Genomic DNA, 20,600 nt, shown 5'->3' with positions numbered 1-20,600 from the left:
ACAATGTGCTCCGTCGCAAGCAACGAATCACATCACCCGCTGGCTCCTCGAAACTGCGTATGGGCATTTTACGCTTCGGCAGCGTGCCAAGCTCACCATGCAGGGACTGCTCGGAGCAGCGGTGGCAGCGGCTAGCAATTTCACGCGTCGGCGCCCCAAAACGCAAGACCAACCACGCTGCGCGCCGAATTTTTGTCGGCGCAGCTAGGCATAACTGATCACTGACAGATTGGCGGCCTTTGTTCTTAAATTGGTACGTCGATATCCGGCACGCTGTTCCCGCCCCGAAGGTATGCCAATCGATGTTTGAAGTCTGAAGTTGTTGAATTTAGAATGTCGGTGGCAGAAAAGTCCACTGTAAAGGGGTCCTGGCCACCTTGCTCTCCACATATTTTAGTCAATTATATCCGAATGTCCGTTGTGCCAGAATCCGTTGTAAATGAAGCTCAATCAATGGAACAGATAGGGAGGTTGGCATAACGTCGCAAATTAGTCTGTAGTATCTGAATGTCTGTTGTAAGCAGATCTGTTGTAACAGGGTTATACTATTTTCCATGGCTTGATTGTGACAGTATGGCAGTACTATTTCACACTAGAATTTAAAAGGATGCACAAGACGGAAGAATAGTGCAAGAAGAACAGAGACTACTTCACTATTTTTTGTGTCCATTTGCATTGTTATCCTGTCTCATGCACTTAAATTTTTGTATGTCATTCCAACTCATACGAGCATCGACTTTATCCGTATTTAATGCTCATTCTTCCACTCTCTCTTTCTCTCTTTCTTTTTTGCCAGGTGGGAAAAGTGCAATTCTCACATCCCTAATCATCGGCCTTGGAGGAAAGGCAAACACTGCTTCGCGTGGGACCAGCGTCAAAAGCCTCGTGGAAACAGGGAAACGGTGTGTCCCATTCATTTGTGGAGACTTGCTTGGTAGTGTGGAGGAACACCGCTAAGGAGAAAACAGCCTGCCAATTTCTGTGGTGCTGCCGTTACAAGTTAGCATTGATGGAAGAGAGTGTAGGCTACTCAAAAAAAAATTTTTTTTAGGAGCAGTCAGCGTCGAAATAACTTTTTCTTCGAAAAAAGCATGTCTTATTTAACTTACCCAGCCATTTATAGTGCAAAATATTGATTATTTATTTTTTGGGGAGGCGATCTTCGTCAAAAATTGCCTTAAAAGTGGTAGTCACACGAGCCGTGATAAGTGACTAATGGGTGGCTTAATTCAGTAAAGCTTTGGCGTTTGTGTAACTAAAGGTTGGAGCTATGCAATGAACTAGGATAAATTTTATGCAGCAAATATCAAGGAAGTAATGTTAAAAAAACCAAGAAGACAGGGAAAAGGAGCTAATTTAGACTTAGCCTATTTGCAAAATTAGCTGTGAATTTAAAAATATTGAAGGTAAACATTAGACAGAAGTCTGTCTGGTTGGGTAAGTAAACTGAGATAACTGATATTTATTCTCCAACCAAAGTTACGAAGACACGTAAAAACCCGACGTTTCGGAACCAGCTCGGTTCCTTCCTCAGGGGGGACTGCGGCGGCTTGGCAGCGGCCTCTTTAAGGCACTCTCGCGGCGGTTAACGACCCCACGCATTATCGAGGAGCGTAGCCCATGCGCATACACCGGGGGGAGAGTTCCGAGTGAACGGTTGATATTTTGAGTGGTCCTCTGTATATGCCACGACTCCAGTAGTAACCTCCTCCTCCACTTGGTTTCACTTTCGAGGATGGCGGTTCCGTTGAAGTCTATTCTGTGGTCAAACGTCTCTGCGTGCTCGGCGACGGCGCTGCGTTCTTTGTTGAGTTTACGGACGTCGTTGACGTGTTGCCTAATCCGTTCGGGGAAGTTTTTGGTCTCGCCGATGTATGACGAGGGGCAGTCGGCACACGGTATTTTGTAAACGACGCCGGGCGCCCTGTCTTTTGTTGGTCGGTCTTTCGGGCGGGGAAGGAAGCGGCCCAGCGTGCATGAAGGCACGTGCGCGATGTGCACGCCTTCTTTCCTAAAAATCCGAGCCAACGCCTCGCTGGCTCCCTGGACGTATGGGACCGACACGCGTTTTGGAGAGCTGTTCGTCAATGCTGGCTGGGAGTCGCGTAACCTCTTTTTCTCTGCGCGGCGGGCGACGGATCGAATGAAATTTCTGGGATAACCGTTTTTTCTGAGGTCCGCAATTACGCGGGCCTCTTCTTTCCGGCGTTCCGTGTCAGTGGAACATATCTTTTTGGCTCTCTGAAGTAATGTGGACACAACGGAGGCCTTGTGGGTGGAGGGATGGGACGAATCGTATTGAAGGTACCGGCCGGTGTGCGTCGGCTTCCTGTAAACGGAGAACTCCAAGTCACTGCCCCTTCTTGCCACCTGGACGTCGAGAAAGGGGAGGGTGCGGTCGCGTTCACACTCGACCGTGAACTGTATGGCTGGGTGAACGGAATTTAGGTGCAGTCTGAAGTTTTCAATTTCAGATGTCTTCATGACACAAAAGCAATCGTCCACGTAGCGAAGAAAGAGCTTGGGTCGCGGCGAGAAGGAGCCAAGTGCTTCCCTTTCTATATGTTCCATGGTCAGGTTTGCCATTGTGACGGAGATGGAGGCTCCCATTGCGGTTCCACTGTTTTGCCTGAAGATTGTTCCTTTGTAGGAAAAATACGTGCTGGACAGGCAGAATTCCAGTAGGCGGCAGAGTTCGTCAACAGTGAGTGGGGTCCTTTGACTCAAGCCATCGTCACCCTCAAGAGCAGCACGGGCACAGGATACAGATAAGGGTACCGGCACATTGGTGAACAAAGATACGACGTCGAACGAGACCAGGCTCTCGTCTTCGTCGATGCTCACCTCTGATGCTAGCTGCACGAAATGGCTGGAGTCGCGGACATGAGTTGGGGTATTCCGGGTGAGAGGGGCGATGATTCGGTGCAGGAAGCCTGAAAGGGCTCGGCATGGAGAGGAAGTGAAGTCGACGATCGGTCGGAGGGGGGCGCCAGGCTTGTGAATTTTGGGTAGTCCGTAGAAACCCGGTGCGGAGCCGTTGCGGCAGATTAGACTTAGGTAGAGTGCTTTTAATTGTGGGTGGTGCTTGAAAATTTCGGAGAGTAGCTTGTTTAGCTGAGTCTGAGTTTGCTTCGTCGGATCCTTTTTTAGCTGCGTATATGCGTCACCTCTAAAAGGGCCGAAATCTTCCGGTCATAGTCCCGGCTGTCCAGCACCACCGTTGAGTTGCCCTTGTCAGCGGGGAGGATGACAATGCTCTGATCTTGTCGGAGTTCCCGAAGGGCTTTGCTCTCTTCTGCGGTCAAGTTCTTTTTCCCTTGTGACGGCAATTTCGAAAGGATTCCAATTGATTTTAGTCTAATTTCTTCTCTGGCGCTTGGCCTCACACTCTGGACGGCTTCCTCTACAGCCGCGACGACTTTCGATAAACGGGGCGTCGTTGACACGTTATACCCGTGTCCCTTTGCCAGAACAGAAGTTTCCCGATTAGTGAGTGGGCGGGATGACAAATTGGTCACAAACCTGGGATTTGGGTTGCCTTGGGGCGAACCCCGGTCCAACAGGTGAGAAAGTTTCCTATCCTGCGCGGTCCGATGCCTGTCTGCAGACGACGCCGCCACGGAGTCCGCGAATGCGTCGATCGGAGGCATCAATCCAGGAATGCGGTGCTGAAGTTTACGCTTGGCGAAGAACAGGTCTAATTCCTTTTTCCGCAGAGAGGCGTTGATTTCGTGCAGGCGGGCGTTGACCAGCCGTTGTTCTGCTCTCATGACGATTTCCATACCTTCGGGGGTCGAGACAGGGCGTTTCAGGCGTAGGCTTTGAGGGACGACTTTCCTATCTTTGCAGGTGCGATTGAAGTCCAGATGAGTTTTGAAGACTGATATTCCCTCCTTGATGCGTATGTAGCGCTTGACTAGCTGCATGGTATCGCGGCCGAAGTCCTGGCTGATTGAATTGAAGGTAAACATTAGACAGAAGTCTGTCTGGTTGGGTAAGTAAACTGAGATAACTTCCGTTTACAGGAAGCCGACGCACACCGGCCGGTACCTTCAATACGATTCGTCCCATCCCTCCACCCACAAGGCCTCCGTTGTGTCCACATTACTTCAGAGAGCCAAAAAGATATGTTCCACTGACACGGAACGCCGGAAAGAAGAGGCCCGCGTAATTGCGGACCTCAGAAAAAACGGTTATCCCAGAAATTTCATTCGATCCGTCGCCCGCCGCGCAGAGAAAAAGAGGTTACGCGACTCCCAGCCAGCATTGACGAACAGCTCTCCAAAACGCGTGTCGGTCCCATACGTCCAGGGAGCCAGCGAGGCGTTGGCTCGGATTTTTAGGAAAGAAGGCGTGCACATCGCGCACGTGCCTTCATGCACGCTGGGCCGCTTCCTTCCCCGCCCGAAAGACCGACCAACAAAAGACAGGGCGCCCGGCGTCGTTTACAAAATACCGTGTGCCGACTGCCCCTCGTCATACATCGGCGAGACCAAAAACTTCCCCGAACGGATTAGGCAACACGTCAACGACGTCCGTAAACTCAACAAAGAACGCAGCGCCGTCGCCGAGCACGCAGAGACGTTTGACCACAGAATAGACTTCAACGGAACCGCCATCCTCGAAAGTGAAACCAAGTGGAGGAGGAGGTTACTACTGGAGTCGTGGCATATACAGAGGACCACTCAAAATATCAACCGTTCACTCGGAACTCTCCCCCCGGTGTATGCGCATGGGCTACGCTCCTCGATAATGCGTGGGGTCGTTAACCGCCGCGAGAGTGCCTTAAAGAGGCCGCTGCCAAGCCGCCGCAGTCCCCCCTGAGGAAGGAACCGAGCTGGTTCCGAAACGTCGGGTTTTTACGTGTCTTCGTAACTTTGGTTGGAGAATAATATCAGTTATCTCAGTTTACTTACCCAACCAGACAGACTTCTGTCTAATGTTTACCTTCAATTCAATCAGCCAGGACTTCGGCCGCGATACCATGCAGCTAGTCAAGCGCTACATACGCATCAAGGAGGGAATATCAGTCTTCAAAACTCATCTGGACTTCAATCGCACCTGCAAAGATAGGAAAGTCGTCCCTCAAAGCCTACGCCTGAAACGCCCTGTCTCGACCCCCGAAGGTATGGAAATCGTCATGAGAGCAGAACAACGGCTGGTCAACGCCCGCCTGCACGAAATCAACGCCTCTCTGCGGAAAAAGGAATTAGACCTGTTCTTCGCCAAGCGTAAACTTCAGCACCGCATTCCTGGATTGATGCCTCCGATCGACGCATTCGCGGACTCCGTGGCGGCGTCGTCTGCAGACAGGCATCGGACCGCGCAGGATAGGAAACTTTCTCACCTGTTGGACCGGGGTTCGCCCCAAGGCAACCCAAATCCCAGGTTTGTGACCAATTTGTCATCCCGCCCACTCACTAATCGGGAAACTTCTGTTCTGGCAAAGGGACACGGGTATAACGTGTCAACGACGCCCCGTTTATCGAAAGTCGTCGCGGCTGTAGAGGAAGCCGTCCAGAGTGTGAGGCCAAGCGCCAGAGAAGAAATTAGACTAAAATCAATTGGAATCCTTTCGAAATTGCCGTCACAAGGGAAAAAGAACTTGACCGCAGAAGAGAGCAAAGCCCTTCGGGAACTCCGACAAGATCAGAGCATTGTCATCCTCCCCGCTGACAAGGGCAACTCAACGGTGGTGCTGGACAGCCGGGACTATGACCGGAAGATTTCGGCCCTTTTAGAGGGTGACGCATATACGCAGCTAAAAAAGGATCCGACGAAGCAAACTCAGACTCAGCTAAACAAGCTACTCTCCGAAATTTTCAAGCACCACCCACAATTAAAAGCACTCTACCTAAGTCTAATCTGCCGCAACGGCTCCGCACCGGGTTTCTACGGACTACCCAAAATTCACAAGCCTGGCGCCCCCCCTCCGACCGATCGTCGACTTCACTTCCTCTCCATGCCGAGCCCTTTCAGGCTTCCTGCACCGAATCATCGCCCCTCTCACCCGGAATACCCCAACTCATGTCCGCGACTCCAGCCATTTCGTGCAGCTAGCATCAGAGGTGAGCATCGACGAAGACGAGAGCCTGGTCTCGTTCGACGTCGTATCTTTGTTCACCAATGTGCCGGTACCCTTATCTGTATCCTGTGCCCGTGCTGCTCTTGAGGGTGACGATGGCTTGAGTCAAAGGACCCCACTCACTGTTGACGAACTCTGCCGCCTACTGGAATTCTGCCTGTCCAGCACGTATTTTTCCTACAAAGGAACAATCTTCAGGCAAAACAGTGGAACCGCAATGGGAGCCTCCATCTCCGTCACAATGGCAAACCTGACCATGGAACATATAGAAAGGGAAGCACTTGGCTCCTTCTCGCCGCGACCCAAGCTCTTTCTTCGCTACGTGGACGATTGCTTTTGTGTCATGAAGACATCTGAAATTGAAAACTTCAGACTGCACCTAAATTCCGTTCACCCAGCCATACAGTTCACGGTCGAGTGTGAACGCGACCGCACCCTCCCCTTTCTCGACGTCCAGGTGGCAAGAAGGGGCAGTGACTTGGAGTTCTCCGTTTACAGGAAGCCGACGCACACCGGCCGGTACCTTCAATACGATTCGTCCCATCCCTCCACCCACAAGGCCTCCGTTGTGTCCACATTACTTCAGAGAGCCAAAAAGATATGTTCCACTGACACGGAACGCCGGAAAGAAGAGGCCCGCGTAATTGCGGACCTCAGAAAAAACGGTTATCCCAGAAATTTCATTCGATCCGTCGCCCGCCGCGCAGAGAAAAAGAGGTTACGCGACTCCCAGCCAGCATTGACGAACAGCTCTCCAAAACGCGTGTCGGTCCCATACGTCCAGGGAGCCAGCGAGGCGTTGGCTCGGATTTTTAGGAAAGAAGGCGTGCACATCGCGCACGTGCCTTCATGCACGCTGGGCCGCTTCCTTCCCCGCCCGAAAGACCGACCAACAAAAGACAGGGCGCCCGGCGTCGTTTACAAAATACCGTGTGCCGACTGCCCCTCGTCATACATCGGCGAGACCAAAAACTTCCCCGAACGGATTAGGCAACACGTCAACGACGTCCGTAAACTCAACAAAGAACGCAGCGCCGTCGCCGAGCACGCAGAGACGTTTGACCACAGAATAGACTTCAACGGAACCGCCATCCTCGAAAGTGAAACCAAGTGGAGGAGGAGGTTACTACTGGAGTCGTGGCATATACAGAGGACCACTCAAAATATCAACCGTTCACTCGGAACTCTCCCCCCGGTGTATGCGCATGGGCTACGCTCCTCGATAATGCGTGGGGTCGTTAACCGCCGCGAGAGTGCCTTAAAGAGGCCGCTGCCAAGCCGCCGCAGTCCCCCCTGAGGAAGGAACCGAGCTGGTTCCGAAACGTCGGGTTTTTACGTGTCTTCGTAACTTTGGTTGGAGAATAAATATCAGTTATCTCATTTAAAAATATTCCATCACTTTCTTTTATTCTAGTTCACTGCACAGATATATATGTTGTAAACTATTATACAAAATGTCAGTTCGAAGTACACACTGAGGAAAAAGTTATGAAAGTTGGCATCACGTGACTTGGAGCAAATTCTTATTTTGAGAAAAACGCAAACAAAGGTTTCAGAGCTTGCAAGAGGTGTGCGTCCCCCCTATGGCTTTTTTTAGAGATTTAAAAACAATTAGAAACACAAAATTATATTTAATGACATCCTCTTATGTAAAAGTCACAATAAAATTTATAAAATATTTTGAATATCATTAATATAGACGAAACAACACTTACTTTCGAAAAAAAACAATGTGGTTTCGGTTTCTCTATACAAGCATAGGGTATGGAAAACTTGCTGCAACTTGCAAAGCAATGATGGTAGGAGGATAATTTTTCTTGCAACATATTTTTGAATGTTTGGGCGTGCACGAAAAGCCAAAAACTAAATATCGACCTCTTGAAAAAAAAAAAAAAATTTGACTTTTAAAGGTGCCTACCACCTTAACGTCATACCGTATTTACTCGATTCTACCGCGCCCTCGATTGTAACGCGCACCCGTTTTCCGCGACCAAAAAAAAAAAAAAAGTAATACATCGATTGTAACGCGGACCCATTTTTCGTGAGAGAAAAGAACAAAAAAAAGTCCGTAGGAGTCAAACTTCGCACATTCAGAAGAACATGTATTTAGGTTTTAGAAAACTAATGTTTCAAAAAAGTAAAACACAAAGTCAAAAAGCGGGCCTTGCCGCTAAAACTGTCACCACTACGGCGGCGATACGAGTCGCGTAATGGATCAGTCCTCGTCGCTGTCGGACAACTCCTTGTCGCTGTCAACGCTCTTCGATTTCGGGAAACCGGCCCTGCTTTGGTCCACTGAAACCTTTTCGTGAAGCTTTGCTGTAAAAAATCTTCTGCTTCTGTTTGCGCCAGTCTCGCACGCACGTTTCGGGAACTCCGAACTATATCCGAACGACCGCGATGCGGCCCGATTTCCGTCCGTCTCTCTGCACATGTAATAACCGTTCTTTTAAATGCGGCATCGTGGTACACTCGTCGAGTATTTAGAGTCGGCACTTCCATGCCGTCGATGCGAACGCAGAACGGGATGACAATCTCCTCAGCACACGTACGAACTGAAAACATCGCAGAAATCGTAGGAGGCGGCCATTTTGAAATGTCGATGGCAATACGATAACCGAGTTTCTTTTTTTTTTTCGGTACTCGATTCTAACGCGCATGCGATTTTGGGACTCGCTTTTCCGGAAAAAAGGTGCGCGTTAGATTCGAGTAAATACGGTAATATTAGCTGCTTATTTTAGGCTCCCAGGGCAGGGTCTGGTACACAACACTGCCAGCTTAGCTGCGGCAGTGGCAGTCCTTTCATGCGCTACCTTGGGTATTTGGTTACATTGAAGCAGACCTTGTAGCCAAAGAGCCTTGTCTAATTATAAGTAGCATATAGTAGCTATTATGCAGTCAAGGAGGCCAAATCTGACATCTTGTAAACAAATACAGTGGAACCTCGATTGTACTTCCCCTGGTTGTGCTACGACTAATATTTTATGATGAATCAATTTGGTCCCTGCAAAACCCTCATAGAAATATATCAAAAACCTTAATTATGCGACGAGATTTTACTCCGACGCCGCTTCATACGATGCCTCTTTGGTACCATCCGAAAAAAACAACAAAAATGCATACTTACTCGAATGTAACACAACCCCAATCTTTGCGGGTTATGATATCAGCTAAAACTGACGGGCCCATGTGTTGACAGTTGGGGAAAAAAAAACAGACAAGTATAGCTTGCTTTCTCAGATAGGAAACTTTGCTCCCCTGGCATTTTTTCTTCTGTGAGCCAGTTACCCTGGCTTCAATAAAGCTTCTGGATATGCCACGACTGCGTACATAAAGACAAGTTTGATCTACACAGAGTTGCCTAATTAAGCTAGTAACTAAGCAAGTAGTCAAGAGAGAAGGTGGCAGAATAGCCACTGTGGTAGCTCAAATGGTAGAGTGGTTGCACGCGTTATAATACTGAAAGTTAAAACTAACTAGGTCTGCTCATACACCGTCAAGATCCATGATGTTGCAGCTAGCTGGGGAGCACGAACTTCAAGGTAGAATAGCTACTTGCCTTTTGCCCTTGTACAATTTTACTTTTTCTTTTTTCTCTCTTTACTGCCTTATTCATACTTTGCTTTCTGTTGTTATACACTCAAACCTCATTATAACAAAGTCACATATGCCACGAAAATAACTTCGTTATATCCGAAAATTCGTTATAAGCGTTTATTTGTAACATTGTATCTATGACAAGACTATTCTTCATTTACTTCGTTATAACCGATAATTCGTTATATCCGTGTTCGTTATATCGAGGTTTGAGTGTACAACCTCGTGCTAGGCCGCGGGTTCGACACCGAGCCGCCGTGGCTGCATTTCAGTGGAGGCGAAGCCTGTGTACCAAGGTTTAGAAGAAATCTTTGGTGTTCAAAATTAATCCGGAACACCCCACTACGGCATGCCTTGTAATAGTATCGTGGTTTTGGCACATAAAGACCGCCGAGTTGAAGCATCCTTGTTCTTGTTGTTTTACAGCGCGGCAGAGGTGACAATCAAGCTTCAGAATAAGGGCCCCGAGGCTTTCAAGCACGACGAGTATGGAGACTCCATATCAATCACCAGGAGGTTAACTGCCGACGGCTCGTCACACTACAAGATCAAATCCTGCAACGGTGCCGTGATCTCGAGCAAGAGGGAGGAGCTGACTCGCATTATAGACCACTTCAACATCCAGGTAACATTGGTTGAAGTGCCTCCTTAGACTCGTCACAGTGGTCTAGTAGTTATGGCGCTCATCTGCTGACCCGAAGGTCACGGGATCGAATCCCAGCCGCAGCGGCCGCATTTCGATGGAGGCAAAATGCTGGAGACCTGTGTACTTAGATTTAGGTGCACATTAAAGAACCCCGGGTGGCCAAAATTTCCGGAGCCCACCACCATGACTCCCTCGTAATCATATCCTTGTTTTGGGACGTAAAGCCACAACAATGATTAAGTTTCTCCTTATATATTCTTGATCCACAACCGGCAACTTACCACTTTCACCAAAGCGGAAGATGTGTAACCATTTAATTTTGCCAGCTCTAACATATGGGGCAGGAACTTGGAGAAAAACGAGGGAACTTGGGCAGATGCTAAAAACCACATAGCACGCAATGGAACGAAAAATGATAGGTGGGATTCTAAGAGATAGGAAGACTGCAGAATAGATGAAATAACAAGCAGGAGTAGCTGATATTGTAATTGATATCAAGAGAAAAAGATGGATGTGGGCAGGTCACGTCATGAGGACAGATAACCAATGGTCATTCAGAGTGATGTAATGGTTACCAAGAGATGAGAAGTGCGGCCGAGTATGACAAAGGGTTAGATAGAGCTATGAAAATCGCAGATTTGCTGGCGTCAAATGGAGTTGGCTGGTGAGATACAGAGTGGGTTGGAAATGATTAGGAGAGGCCTTTGTTCTAAAGTCGAACATACATGTTTCGCCACCTGCATCGTTGGTGAAATGTCTGTTTCGTTATTCTTTATTGTTGAGTAAGGGTAGTGATAAAAACGAAGTATGGACTTCTTCGTAGCTGTGTGCTACAACAAAGGTGGACGCCAATTTTACGTGCCATTAACCTTCCATAACTCTTCCTCCACATTGTGGGATTCTGCAGAACTGGTTTGCCATAGTCTATCGCGTATAACCAATTTAGTCTAAGTAAAATTTCATTGCCATTGTCATTTAAAGGGGTCATGAAGCACCCCTTGGGCTGATTGAAAAAACACATCCTGCGGAAAGCTGACACGGCTATGAACTGCTCTGCCAAATATTACAGTCGTGCGCGCCGCGTAATGGCCACAAGAGGAGCGCGAAGTTGCCGTTTCCCCAGGCACCCTCTTTTCAAACAGAGGCCGGTTCTCACTCTCGTCGGTGGGCGGGGCGTCTGTCCGCTGTACGTCGCAAGAGACATAGCATGCTTATTGGCCGATAGCCGACGTAAATCGAGAGCGGCGTTCGGATCAGATGCGCTTCTTGCCGCGGGGGGCCGCCACTTGCCGGCGCCGCACTCCTCAGTACACGGTAGCCGCACTCGCGCAAGCCAATCACAGCGGGAGAGCGATCGCGTTTCATGACGCGCGCTGGCGTAACTTCTTTCCCCCATGCCATCCCTCCCTGTCTAGCTTCCAGTGCCCTCGCCGGCACGAGAAAAGAGAGAAAGCGCTGGGAGCGTGCGCCAAACCCCCGTAACTCCGCTGATTCTTGACGGATTCGAGAAATTTTTGCGGCAATCGATTCGGGAGGCAGTACACTCCGATACTGAGGCCATTAGATCATTACTTGGAAAAGTGGTTCATGACCCCTTTAAAAAGTGGTCTACGTAGCGACGCTTGGTGGGCCCTTCCCTTATAAAATTACTCACGGCGGTGGTCTAGTGGTTATGGTGCTTGACTGTTGACCCGAAGGTTGTGGGATTGAGATACAGTCACGCCGGCCGAATTTTTATGTCTGCAAAATGCTAGAGGCCTACGTGCTGAGATCTAGGTGCACTTTAAAGAATCCCATGTGGTCGAAGTTTCCAGAGCCCTACACTACAAAGTCTCTCATAACCCTATCATGGTTTTGGGACGTAAAACCCAAATAATGATTATTTCCTTCTAAGACTGTTGATTCCAAACTAACTTTGTGAATCAGTTTTGTGTCATTATTGCAGCATTCAACAACAATAATGATGCATTTTGGCTCCATCGGCAAAACTAGTAGATAAAGGTCATAGCCTTTATTGCTCTTCACCTAGTCTGTTCGATGTGAACACCTGACATTTACAACGTGTCCATTCTTTCCAAAACAGATCGACAATCCTGTCATGATCTTGAATCAAGAAACGAGCCGGAATTTCCTCCAGAGCAAGAGCGCCCGGGACAAGTACAACGTGAGGAATCCTCTGCATCTCTTCTCAAATATTTTTTATTCCCGGACATGGCGGCTGCATTTCAGTGGTGGTGAAATGCAGAAAACACCCGTGTGCTGCAATTCAGCGGCAGGTTAAAGAAGCCCAGGCGGTCAAAATTAACCTCTCGTCCTCCACCATGATGGGCCTCGTAATCATATCATAGCTCCAACACGTGAAACCCCAGAAATTATTAGTAATTGATTATCTTGTTGAATATTCTGTTCAGTGGCGGCTTAAGTATACAGTAAAACCTCGTTAATTCGAAGGCCTCGGGACCGAGAAAAATATCCCAATTAAGCGGGATTCCCAATTATCCGAAACAACACGAAATCCAAGAAATCAGCCAGAAAACGTGATGTACGGAAGTCACACCTTTATTGTGACAAGTCAGCCTACTTGGAGAAAAATTCCTCCATGCGTGACTGACGCGTTCGGTAGTTCCCAGCTGAAAGTCATATTTTCCAGCCTGTCAATGAGGCGCAGCATCTCAGCCTCGCCGCCGTTGCACTCGACGAAGCTGCGCACAACACTCAAGGCATCGATGACATCCGCCAAAGGGGGTGCTCGGGAGGGCTCGTCATCGCTGTCAACATTAGAGGCCGAATCGGTCGATCTCGCAGCTATCTCGCTGTCGATGTCGGCGTAACACGTCTGCACTGTGCACTCGACATTTGCGTACTCTGAGAATCCGATTGGAGTGCACTCCTCGTCCGCGTGCAAAGCCTCATATCGAGCACAGAGAGTCTCCCCTTCTTCATCAAACGGGCAAGTGACAGCGGTGACAGCAAATTCAGCGGAGGTTGCCTCTTCTTTCACAAAACCAGCGTGCTCAAAACACCGTCGAATAACGGTGGCCTCCACCTGCCTCCATGCGTGAACAATGAGGCAAATACCACCGAGGAGGTCAATGTTATACTCTTTTCCGTTGTCATAGCAAAGGAGCATTCGCTTCAACAGATTGTAGCGATATATTTTCCTGGTATGGTGTATGACGCCCTGGTCCATCGGCTGCGATAGCGACGTCGTGTTCGGGGGTAGAAAGACCAGCCTGATTGCCTGCAGGTTCTGAATGCCGCCGTGAGCTGGGCAATTATCGACGACGAACAAAACGCTGCGCCCTGCGGCCGCAAACTTGCGGTCAAGGTGCCGCACGTATTCTTCAAAGAGTGCAGCCGTCATCCAAGCTTTCTTGTTGTTTTTATAGATCAGGTCATCCTTGGATGGCAGTCGTGCATTTTTGAAACAACGAGGCTTTTCTGTCTTCCCAATAACAAGCAGTGGCAGCTTGTGCTCACCGCACATGCTTGCACCAAACAAAACAGTGATTCTATCTTTGTTCTGTTTCCGCCCCTTAATGTCTGCCCCCTTCAAAGCGAACGTCTTCGTAGGCAACATTTTGTAGAACAGAGCAGCTTCATCAAGGTTGTAAACATCTGCTGCTTCGTACTTGGCGAGTAGTGGAGCCAAGGTGTGCTGCTTCCAGCCGTCGACAACAGACTGATCCGCGCTGCCACTCTCGCCACAAACAATCACAAATGTCAGGTTGTTGCGCTCCTTAAATCGGCAAAACCATCCATTGCTGCATTTACACTCAGAATGTCCAAGTTGCAGCGCCAGCTAGTTGGCCTTCTCACGCAATATGGTCCCATTCACAGGAAGGTGTGCTGCGTTGGCTTTCTGCAGCCAGTCGATCAGAGCTGCTTCAACGTCGGCGTACGTAGGCGGGCGTACTCATGTACGCTTTGACGAGTGCGTGTTGCTGTAAGCATCGAGAATTTTCTCCTTATTCTTGATGTTGCACAGCGTTGACAGAGGCACGTGGTGCTTTTCGGCGAGAGCCGTTTTCGACGCCGTCGACTTGCTGGCCTCTTCAATTAAGCACACCTTTTCGTGCAGGGACAAGCTCTTGTACTTCGGCATCTTCCTTCCAAGCACACCTCAATCAACTAAATTCACAGGGAAGACACTCAAGCGGAGACAGGAGACAAATGGAGCAGTCGCACCGAATCTCACAATGCTCGCCAGCCGACATCCAAATGGCACAAAGACTCCACAAAACATTCACTTCGCTAGAGTGGCTAACATCACTGTTGAGATGATGGTGATCATGATCGCAACCGCACGCATCGCCGCCTGGCAATTGCTAAAACATGGCGTCTACGACATATTTCCGGTAAAAAAAAAAACATGGCCTTCGAGATCTGTACATCAAAAAAAAAAATGCATGTTTTAGTTACAGCCTCCGAGATTCGCAACACCCTTTGCATATCTTGGAAGTCGCGGCCAAGTGTGCCAATTAACCGGGAAGTCGCAGACTGGCCGCACCAATTATCCGGTTAAATTTACATGTAAAAATTTGGGACCGCGCAAATAATACAAATTATCCGGGATTCCCAATTAACCGAGTACAAATTACCGAGGTTTTACTGTATCTTCAACCCACTTTGCAGCCTCTATTCTTTTATTTCAGAACTAACAAATTTGTGAGACTATTTGATAGCCAGTGAAATGTATCACATTTTTTTCTTATTGACATGTCAGGAGTCTGTTTCTCGTTAGTGTTGTGTTACCGCCAGCTTTCTGATGTCTCAATTCGCGTTTCAGCATCAGCCTGCCAGGATAGAAACTTACATTTTAACTGTAAGAAATGCAAGTAGGATTAGAAAGCCAAGCAGAAGACAACAATTTACTGCGAGACGAACGACATTACGCTATGCTTTACATCGAGGAACTGCTTTGCCACATGACACGCCCAGTTTTAATGCATACAGTAAGATTTTTGTCAGGAAAGTCCTGTTCAGTGAAAAAGTTCGAAATTTTCAGAGATGGTGCCTAGTAGATGGCAGTACATTTTGTATATCTCATAATTCCTGTTATATTTTTTTCTAAGATAGAAGGGTGTTTTTACAAACTCTGTTCAATTTTGTCCTTTAATCTTCACTATGGCAATTTATATTGCTCGCATAACATGAATCTCGTTAATGAAGCTTGTATGCATGAAAAGTTCACTCATTCTGCTTTTCGTTGATGTATTACATAAGATATTAGGTGCAGGTAGTTCCTTCAGCAAAAAGAGATCTATTGTAACCTCACTTTTTGGTGTGATGTGTTTCAGTTCTTCATGAAGGCCACACAGCTTGAAAAGCTCAAGTCTATGTACACCAAGATTGACGAAGAAAGGGCGGCGACAGACCGTGACCTGTCTCTGAAAGAAAAGGTATGGTTCATGGTGGTTTGTTATCTAACTCGCCCCGATGCCTGCATGTCGCGTAGATTGTTTCATTAGCTTACTAGGACCCATAGTGTGATTTAAGTCAGCATTCAAAAGCTGCAAAACACATTTGGGGTCTCTTAGATTAGCTGACAATTCTTGGTTAACGAGGGAACTTTGTATGCAGTTTGGTGCATAGGTATTAATTTTAAGACAATGCTTTAGGGGTAGCCGTTCATCAAATGCCTTTTCAAAATCGAAGAAAACTGCAGAGATGTTCAGGCTAAGGCTACAACCAGTTCAAGATAATTCGAAATTTCGAAACACCCCAGTCGCATGCCTCGATTGTCGGAATCGCGTGGCTGCCTTTTGGTCATGTTCTGCACATGTCCAGCCTTTGAAAAATGTTTTGGTTACAAGTGCGGTACCACTTATAGTGCAGATATTCACGACTCCGGTGACTTGCGTTATAAGTGGTCTATGCTGTACCTCAATAGAAAGCACCTCTCCTGCGTTTTTAGGTTTTAATTTACTGCTTACATCTGATCAACTAACGAAAGCAAATGCTATCAAGCCAATCCACTTGGACAGGAAATCTCTGCAGATTCAATTTCTGTTCTTGCTCCTGACTAAAGAGCTCGTTATCGATCCTAAGTACCTCTCATCACTGGCAACCATAGACTAAAATGACATGCCAACCACATCCATTAACGCTGCACTGTGCCAGAACTACTATAAGGAAAGAGTTTAAGAACTCTTTCCTTACTGGAACAGTAAGGGAGTGGAACGGCATGCACGAAACACTCGTATTAAGAAACCTGTCTCAGATAGTGTCTATTATGCCTTGTCTTACCTGCCTCATAGCAATGTTGTGGAATTTTTTTTATTATGTCTACCCTACTTGTTCTCTTCTAGGGCCTGTAGTATGTAGCACATAAAAACAAATATTAACAGCTTTCTAACCTTGATTCAGGCTTGGTAATTTTTTCGTTTTCAATATTTTTTCTGTGACTCAGCTGCTGCCAGAGCTGGAACGGGAGGTGAAGCGGCTCGAAAAGCTGTGGCGGGCATTTGAGAACCTGGAGGACCAAAGGGTCAAGCTGCAGCGGCTGAAAGCCGAGGTGCTTTGGGCCAAGGTCAAGGAAAAAGAAGATGTGAGTCGGCTCACGCTTTTCTGCGCTTATCAAAAGAGAATATCCACTATGGTGCTCAAATGGTTATTGTGCTCACCTACTGATCAAAAGTCGCGGGATCAAATCTCGGCTGTGGCGGCTGCATTTTGATGGAGGTGAAATGTTTGGGGGCCTATGTACTTAGATTTAGGCGCACATTAAAGAAACCCAGGTGGTTGAAACTTCTGGAGCCTTCCACTACGGCATCCCTCATAACCATATACTGCTATTAAGACTTTAAACCCCTACAATTATTAGTACAGTCAACGTCCGATTTTTCGGACTCCCTAGGGACCGCGAAATCGTCCGAAAAATCGGGCAGTCCGAAAAAACGAATTCATGCTTTTTTATTCCGCTCAAGCGGTCAAATCGCCACAGCCACGTCCGAAATAGCTTTAATGCCTCCCAGTACAATTATCAGGCATTTTGGTGTGCACCCAGGCTCTCGCAAATTCGGTACCTGCCGCGAACCCCGCTTAACTACGAGCCAACCGCTACTTGCAAGTTCGCATCTCATGATGAGCGTTTGGAAACGATGACGCAGAACACAAAGACTGGGGCGGGAGAGCGGACGACTCGTCCGGTTTTCCCCGATGCGTGTGCGCATGTAAACGACGCGCACACACATCGCCGAATCTCCGCCGATACGGAGCATTTGCTGCCGTGTCAAGCCGATCGTTTCTAGTTGTGTGCAGCACATCGCCAACTAAGCTGACGCCGTCACTGTACTGTTGCTACATCGTACGTACGCATTTATAATGAAAGGGTTCGTGATGCGCACTTTGTTCCTGACCACACACAGGCGCGGCAATGACGAGCTGGTTTCGTCCGTGAAGGCAACGCGTCTGTGCGGCGCACTTGGCGGTCTCGCACAAAGAGGCAGCAGGAATGGCAGCGTGGCGCGTTTGAATTCTTGCCTAGATTAAATGCGTGCAGTACGCATGCAAATGCGCTAGGCCACATGCACTACCGAGCAGTTAACTGAAGATGCTTATCGTAAGGGTTGTCGGCGATTAAGCCGTACTGGCGCGTTTGCCACCTGCCGCGATCACGCCTCCGTGCATTTCCGCTGCTTATCCGTAAAGACATCGCCGCACGGCGCCGTGATAGCGGCCCCTTTGAATTTTTGGTCTGCTTCACCCCATAACGCTTCGGCATTGCGGCAAAGCTGATTTTTGGACTCTGCTGCTGTCGCAAACAGATCGACTCGCGAAAGCGCTGGTTTGAACCTACAAGATGATAGACGCAGCAGAGGTGGGCCTTCAAATAATGCCTTTCGGACCTGCAATTTGGGCAGAAAGTCCGAAAAATCGGACACGGAAAAGTTTCAGCGTCCGAAATTTCGGACGTTCTAATACATGGACGTCTATGGGGCTGGTGAAGGTGCCGCGAAAGCGTCCGAATTTTCGAGCATGTCCGGAAAATCGGGAGTCCGAAAAATCGGCAGTTGACTGTATTATCAAAAGGGATACCCCGGCATCCAACCCTTGTTGTAATATCTCAAGTCCTCACCTAACTCCCTGAATAATTATCATCCACTTGTCATGTCTGACCTTACTGGTATCAGGCAGCTTTGGGCAGAAAATGTAGTTGCAAAAACTATCACACATTACCATCAACCAGTTATGCTTTTCAGGTGGCTTCTAACTGTAACTCATTACATCTAATAATGATGCTTGATTAGTGCAAGTAAAAGTGAAAGCAAAAGAAACCAAGGTGGATATCACTGATATGCATGCTTATCACAAGAAAGCAATGTCATTTGCCTTCAGGAACATAGGGGGGGGGGTACGCCTACATGCACAATTGAACGAATAATAACGTCAGGGTTACGGTGTTCGTACACCCACACAGTGAACGTGATACGGAGTGTGTGTGGTGGTAGGTGCCCCCTGATGCATGCTTGCCGCTCACACCTTACATTTACAGGTGATGCTGCAGACCGAAGCCGCGTGCCAGAAGGAAGGCAGGGCACTCTCAAGGCTGGAGGAGAAGATTGCAGAAGTGGATGTGAGTGTGGACCAACGCAGAAATATTTCGGGAATGAAATGACCTCTCGTTGAGTTTCTTATCGACTGTGACCATCAATAGAAACTGAATATACCTGATCTGTGCTCTGTTTGCCACCGAGCGAAGCGCATGCCTCCTATTTCATTTTCCTCCGTGGTTGCAATTTGTGCGACCCCAACGGGAGCTTGCGCAGAAACGAAAGGCCAAAATGATGACGACGAACAGCAGATTGTTACTGGGCAGCCTGATTTCTTTCTTCTCAAGTTACCAGATCGTCATCACTTCTCACTTGGCCTAAACAATAACCAATGGGTGCCTTTGCTGTTAAAAATATCAAACTGTTTGTTTTTTGAAAACTCGGCCACTACAAGTCTTGCTAGCCTTTAATGCGTTGAATGCTATCTACGAGATAGCATGAAACACAGCACAGCTCGATTGCTGATAAGGTGCACGGGCACAACCGTATTGAAGGTGAGCTTCCTGCGATAACCTTCCTTGAAGCGAGTTAAAGTGGACGACCCACCATGGAAAGGGTGATTTTTTGTCCACTTTTGTTTGTTTCAATTTACGTCATTATTCCTGCACTGCAGTTAGACAACAATTTTTGTCCCCTATGCTTTCCTTGACCTAATTGTTTATGAGGTTCATTTGATTGTGCTTAAATCTGCAGTATAACACGTGTTTTTTTTTCTATGTGTGCCATTGCAGAACAAAATCGAAACACACACCAAGCTGCAACAGGATCTTCAGGCCGAGCTGAACGAGGCTCTCGAGCGCGTCCAGGCTGTACAGCCGGCCATGATGTCCGGTCGCAAGGAGTACACCATCAAGAAGGAACAGCTGCGCGAGAAGGAGCAGGCGATGGCGCGCGTCGATCGCGAGCTGACGGCGAAGCGCAAGGAAGCCGAGGTCGTGAAGAGCCGGATAGACGAGCTGTGCGCGTTCGATCACGGAAAGCAAGCCGAGGAAAGGGCGCAGCGTGAGGCACAGATCAGGGATCTGGAGACCAGGAAGGGAGAGCTGCGGTCGCGTCTTCGCACCTCCGAGCACCACTGCGAGCAAGTCAAATCGTCGGTGGACGAGTGCTCCGCAAAACTGAATGCCATCAAGTAGGTTTTATATTTTTGTGAAAAGGATATGTTCTTAATTTACGTGCATGTATGAGCGAGAGAGGTGTAGAGAAACAGATCTATTGTGGTAGAAAAGCTGAGAGGTTGGCCTAAATAAAAAGCATTGAGGAAGAGAAAGGGGCGTAAAGAGAAAGAGGGAAGGTGTTAATTAGATGGTAGTGAATAAGCTTGGGTTGCCAAAGACTCCTCGAAGTTTCATAGGCTGACCGCTCTTGTGCGATAATTTCATAACGGTCTCGAGAGTCTTGACACTGACGACAAGGGTGTGGCTGAAGCCTCAATAAAACATTTTGAGATAACTTACAAATGAAATTTGGTTAGTGTTTTATCTGCGATTGTCATTGTACAGCATGTCACGGGCAGATGTGCAACTTGTGTACCGTATTTACTCGCATAATAGTCGCACTTCTTTTTTAAAAAAATTGACGCAAATTTTGGGGTGCGATCATTACGCGGGGTAAATTTTCTGCGAAATAATATTTTGAGCGCCGAAATTTCAAACAAGTCGCGTATCAGAATTCTTATGATAGCTATCATGAACATAACCAAAAATAAAAGTAGAGT

At 47.9% G+C, this 20,600-nt stretch overlaps 1 protein-coding gene across 1 annotated transcript in view; it reads left to right on the top strand.

Annotated features, from left to right (window-relative positions):
- The window catches only part of LOC119372057 (structural maintenance of chromosomes protein 6), a 75,615-nt gene that overhangs the window by 6,564 nt on the left and 48,451 nt on the right, over nucleotides 1–20,600 (top strand). The window contains exons 4-10 of the mRNA XM_037642508.2: nucleotides 797–902; nucleotides 10,109–10,307; nucleotides 12,412–12,492; nucleotides 15,629–15,730; nucleotides 16,741–16,878; nucleotides 18,826–18,906; nucleotides 19,615–20,015. Coding sequence (XP_037498436.1) covers nucleotides 797–902; nucleotides 10,109–10,307; nucleotides 12,412–12,492; nucleotides 15,629–15,730; nucleotides 16,741–16,878; nucleotides 18,826–18,906; nucleotides 19,615–20,015 — 1,108 coding nt within the window. The remainder of the gene's footprint in view (nucleotides 1–796; nucleotides 903–10,108; nucleotides 10,308–12,411; nucleotides 12,493–15,628; nucleotides 15,731–16,740; nucleotides 16,879–18,825; nucleotides 18,907–19,614; nucleotides 20,016–20,600) is intronic.

Source organism: Rhipicephalus sanguineus, chromosome 10, assembly GCF_013339695.2.
Source record: "Rhipicephalus sanguineus isolate Rsan-2018 chromosome 10, BIME_Rsan_1.4, whole genome shotgun sequence".
Taxonomy (NCBI): Eukaryota; Metazoa; Arthropoda; class Arachnida; order Ixodida; family Ixodidae; genus Rhipicephalus; species Rhipicephalus sanguineus.
The sequence above is the reverse complement of the archived record's forward strand: the minus strand, read 5'-3'. Positions and strand labels throughout refer to the sequence as shown.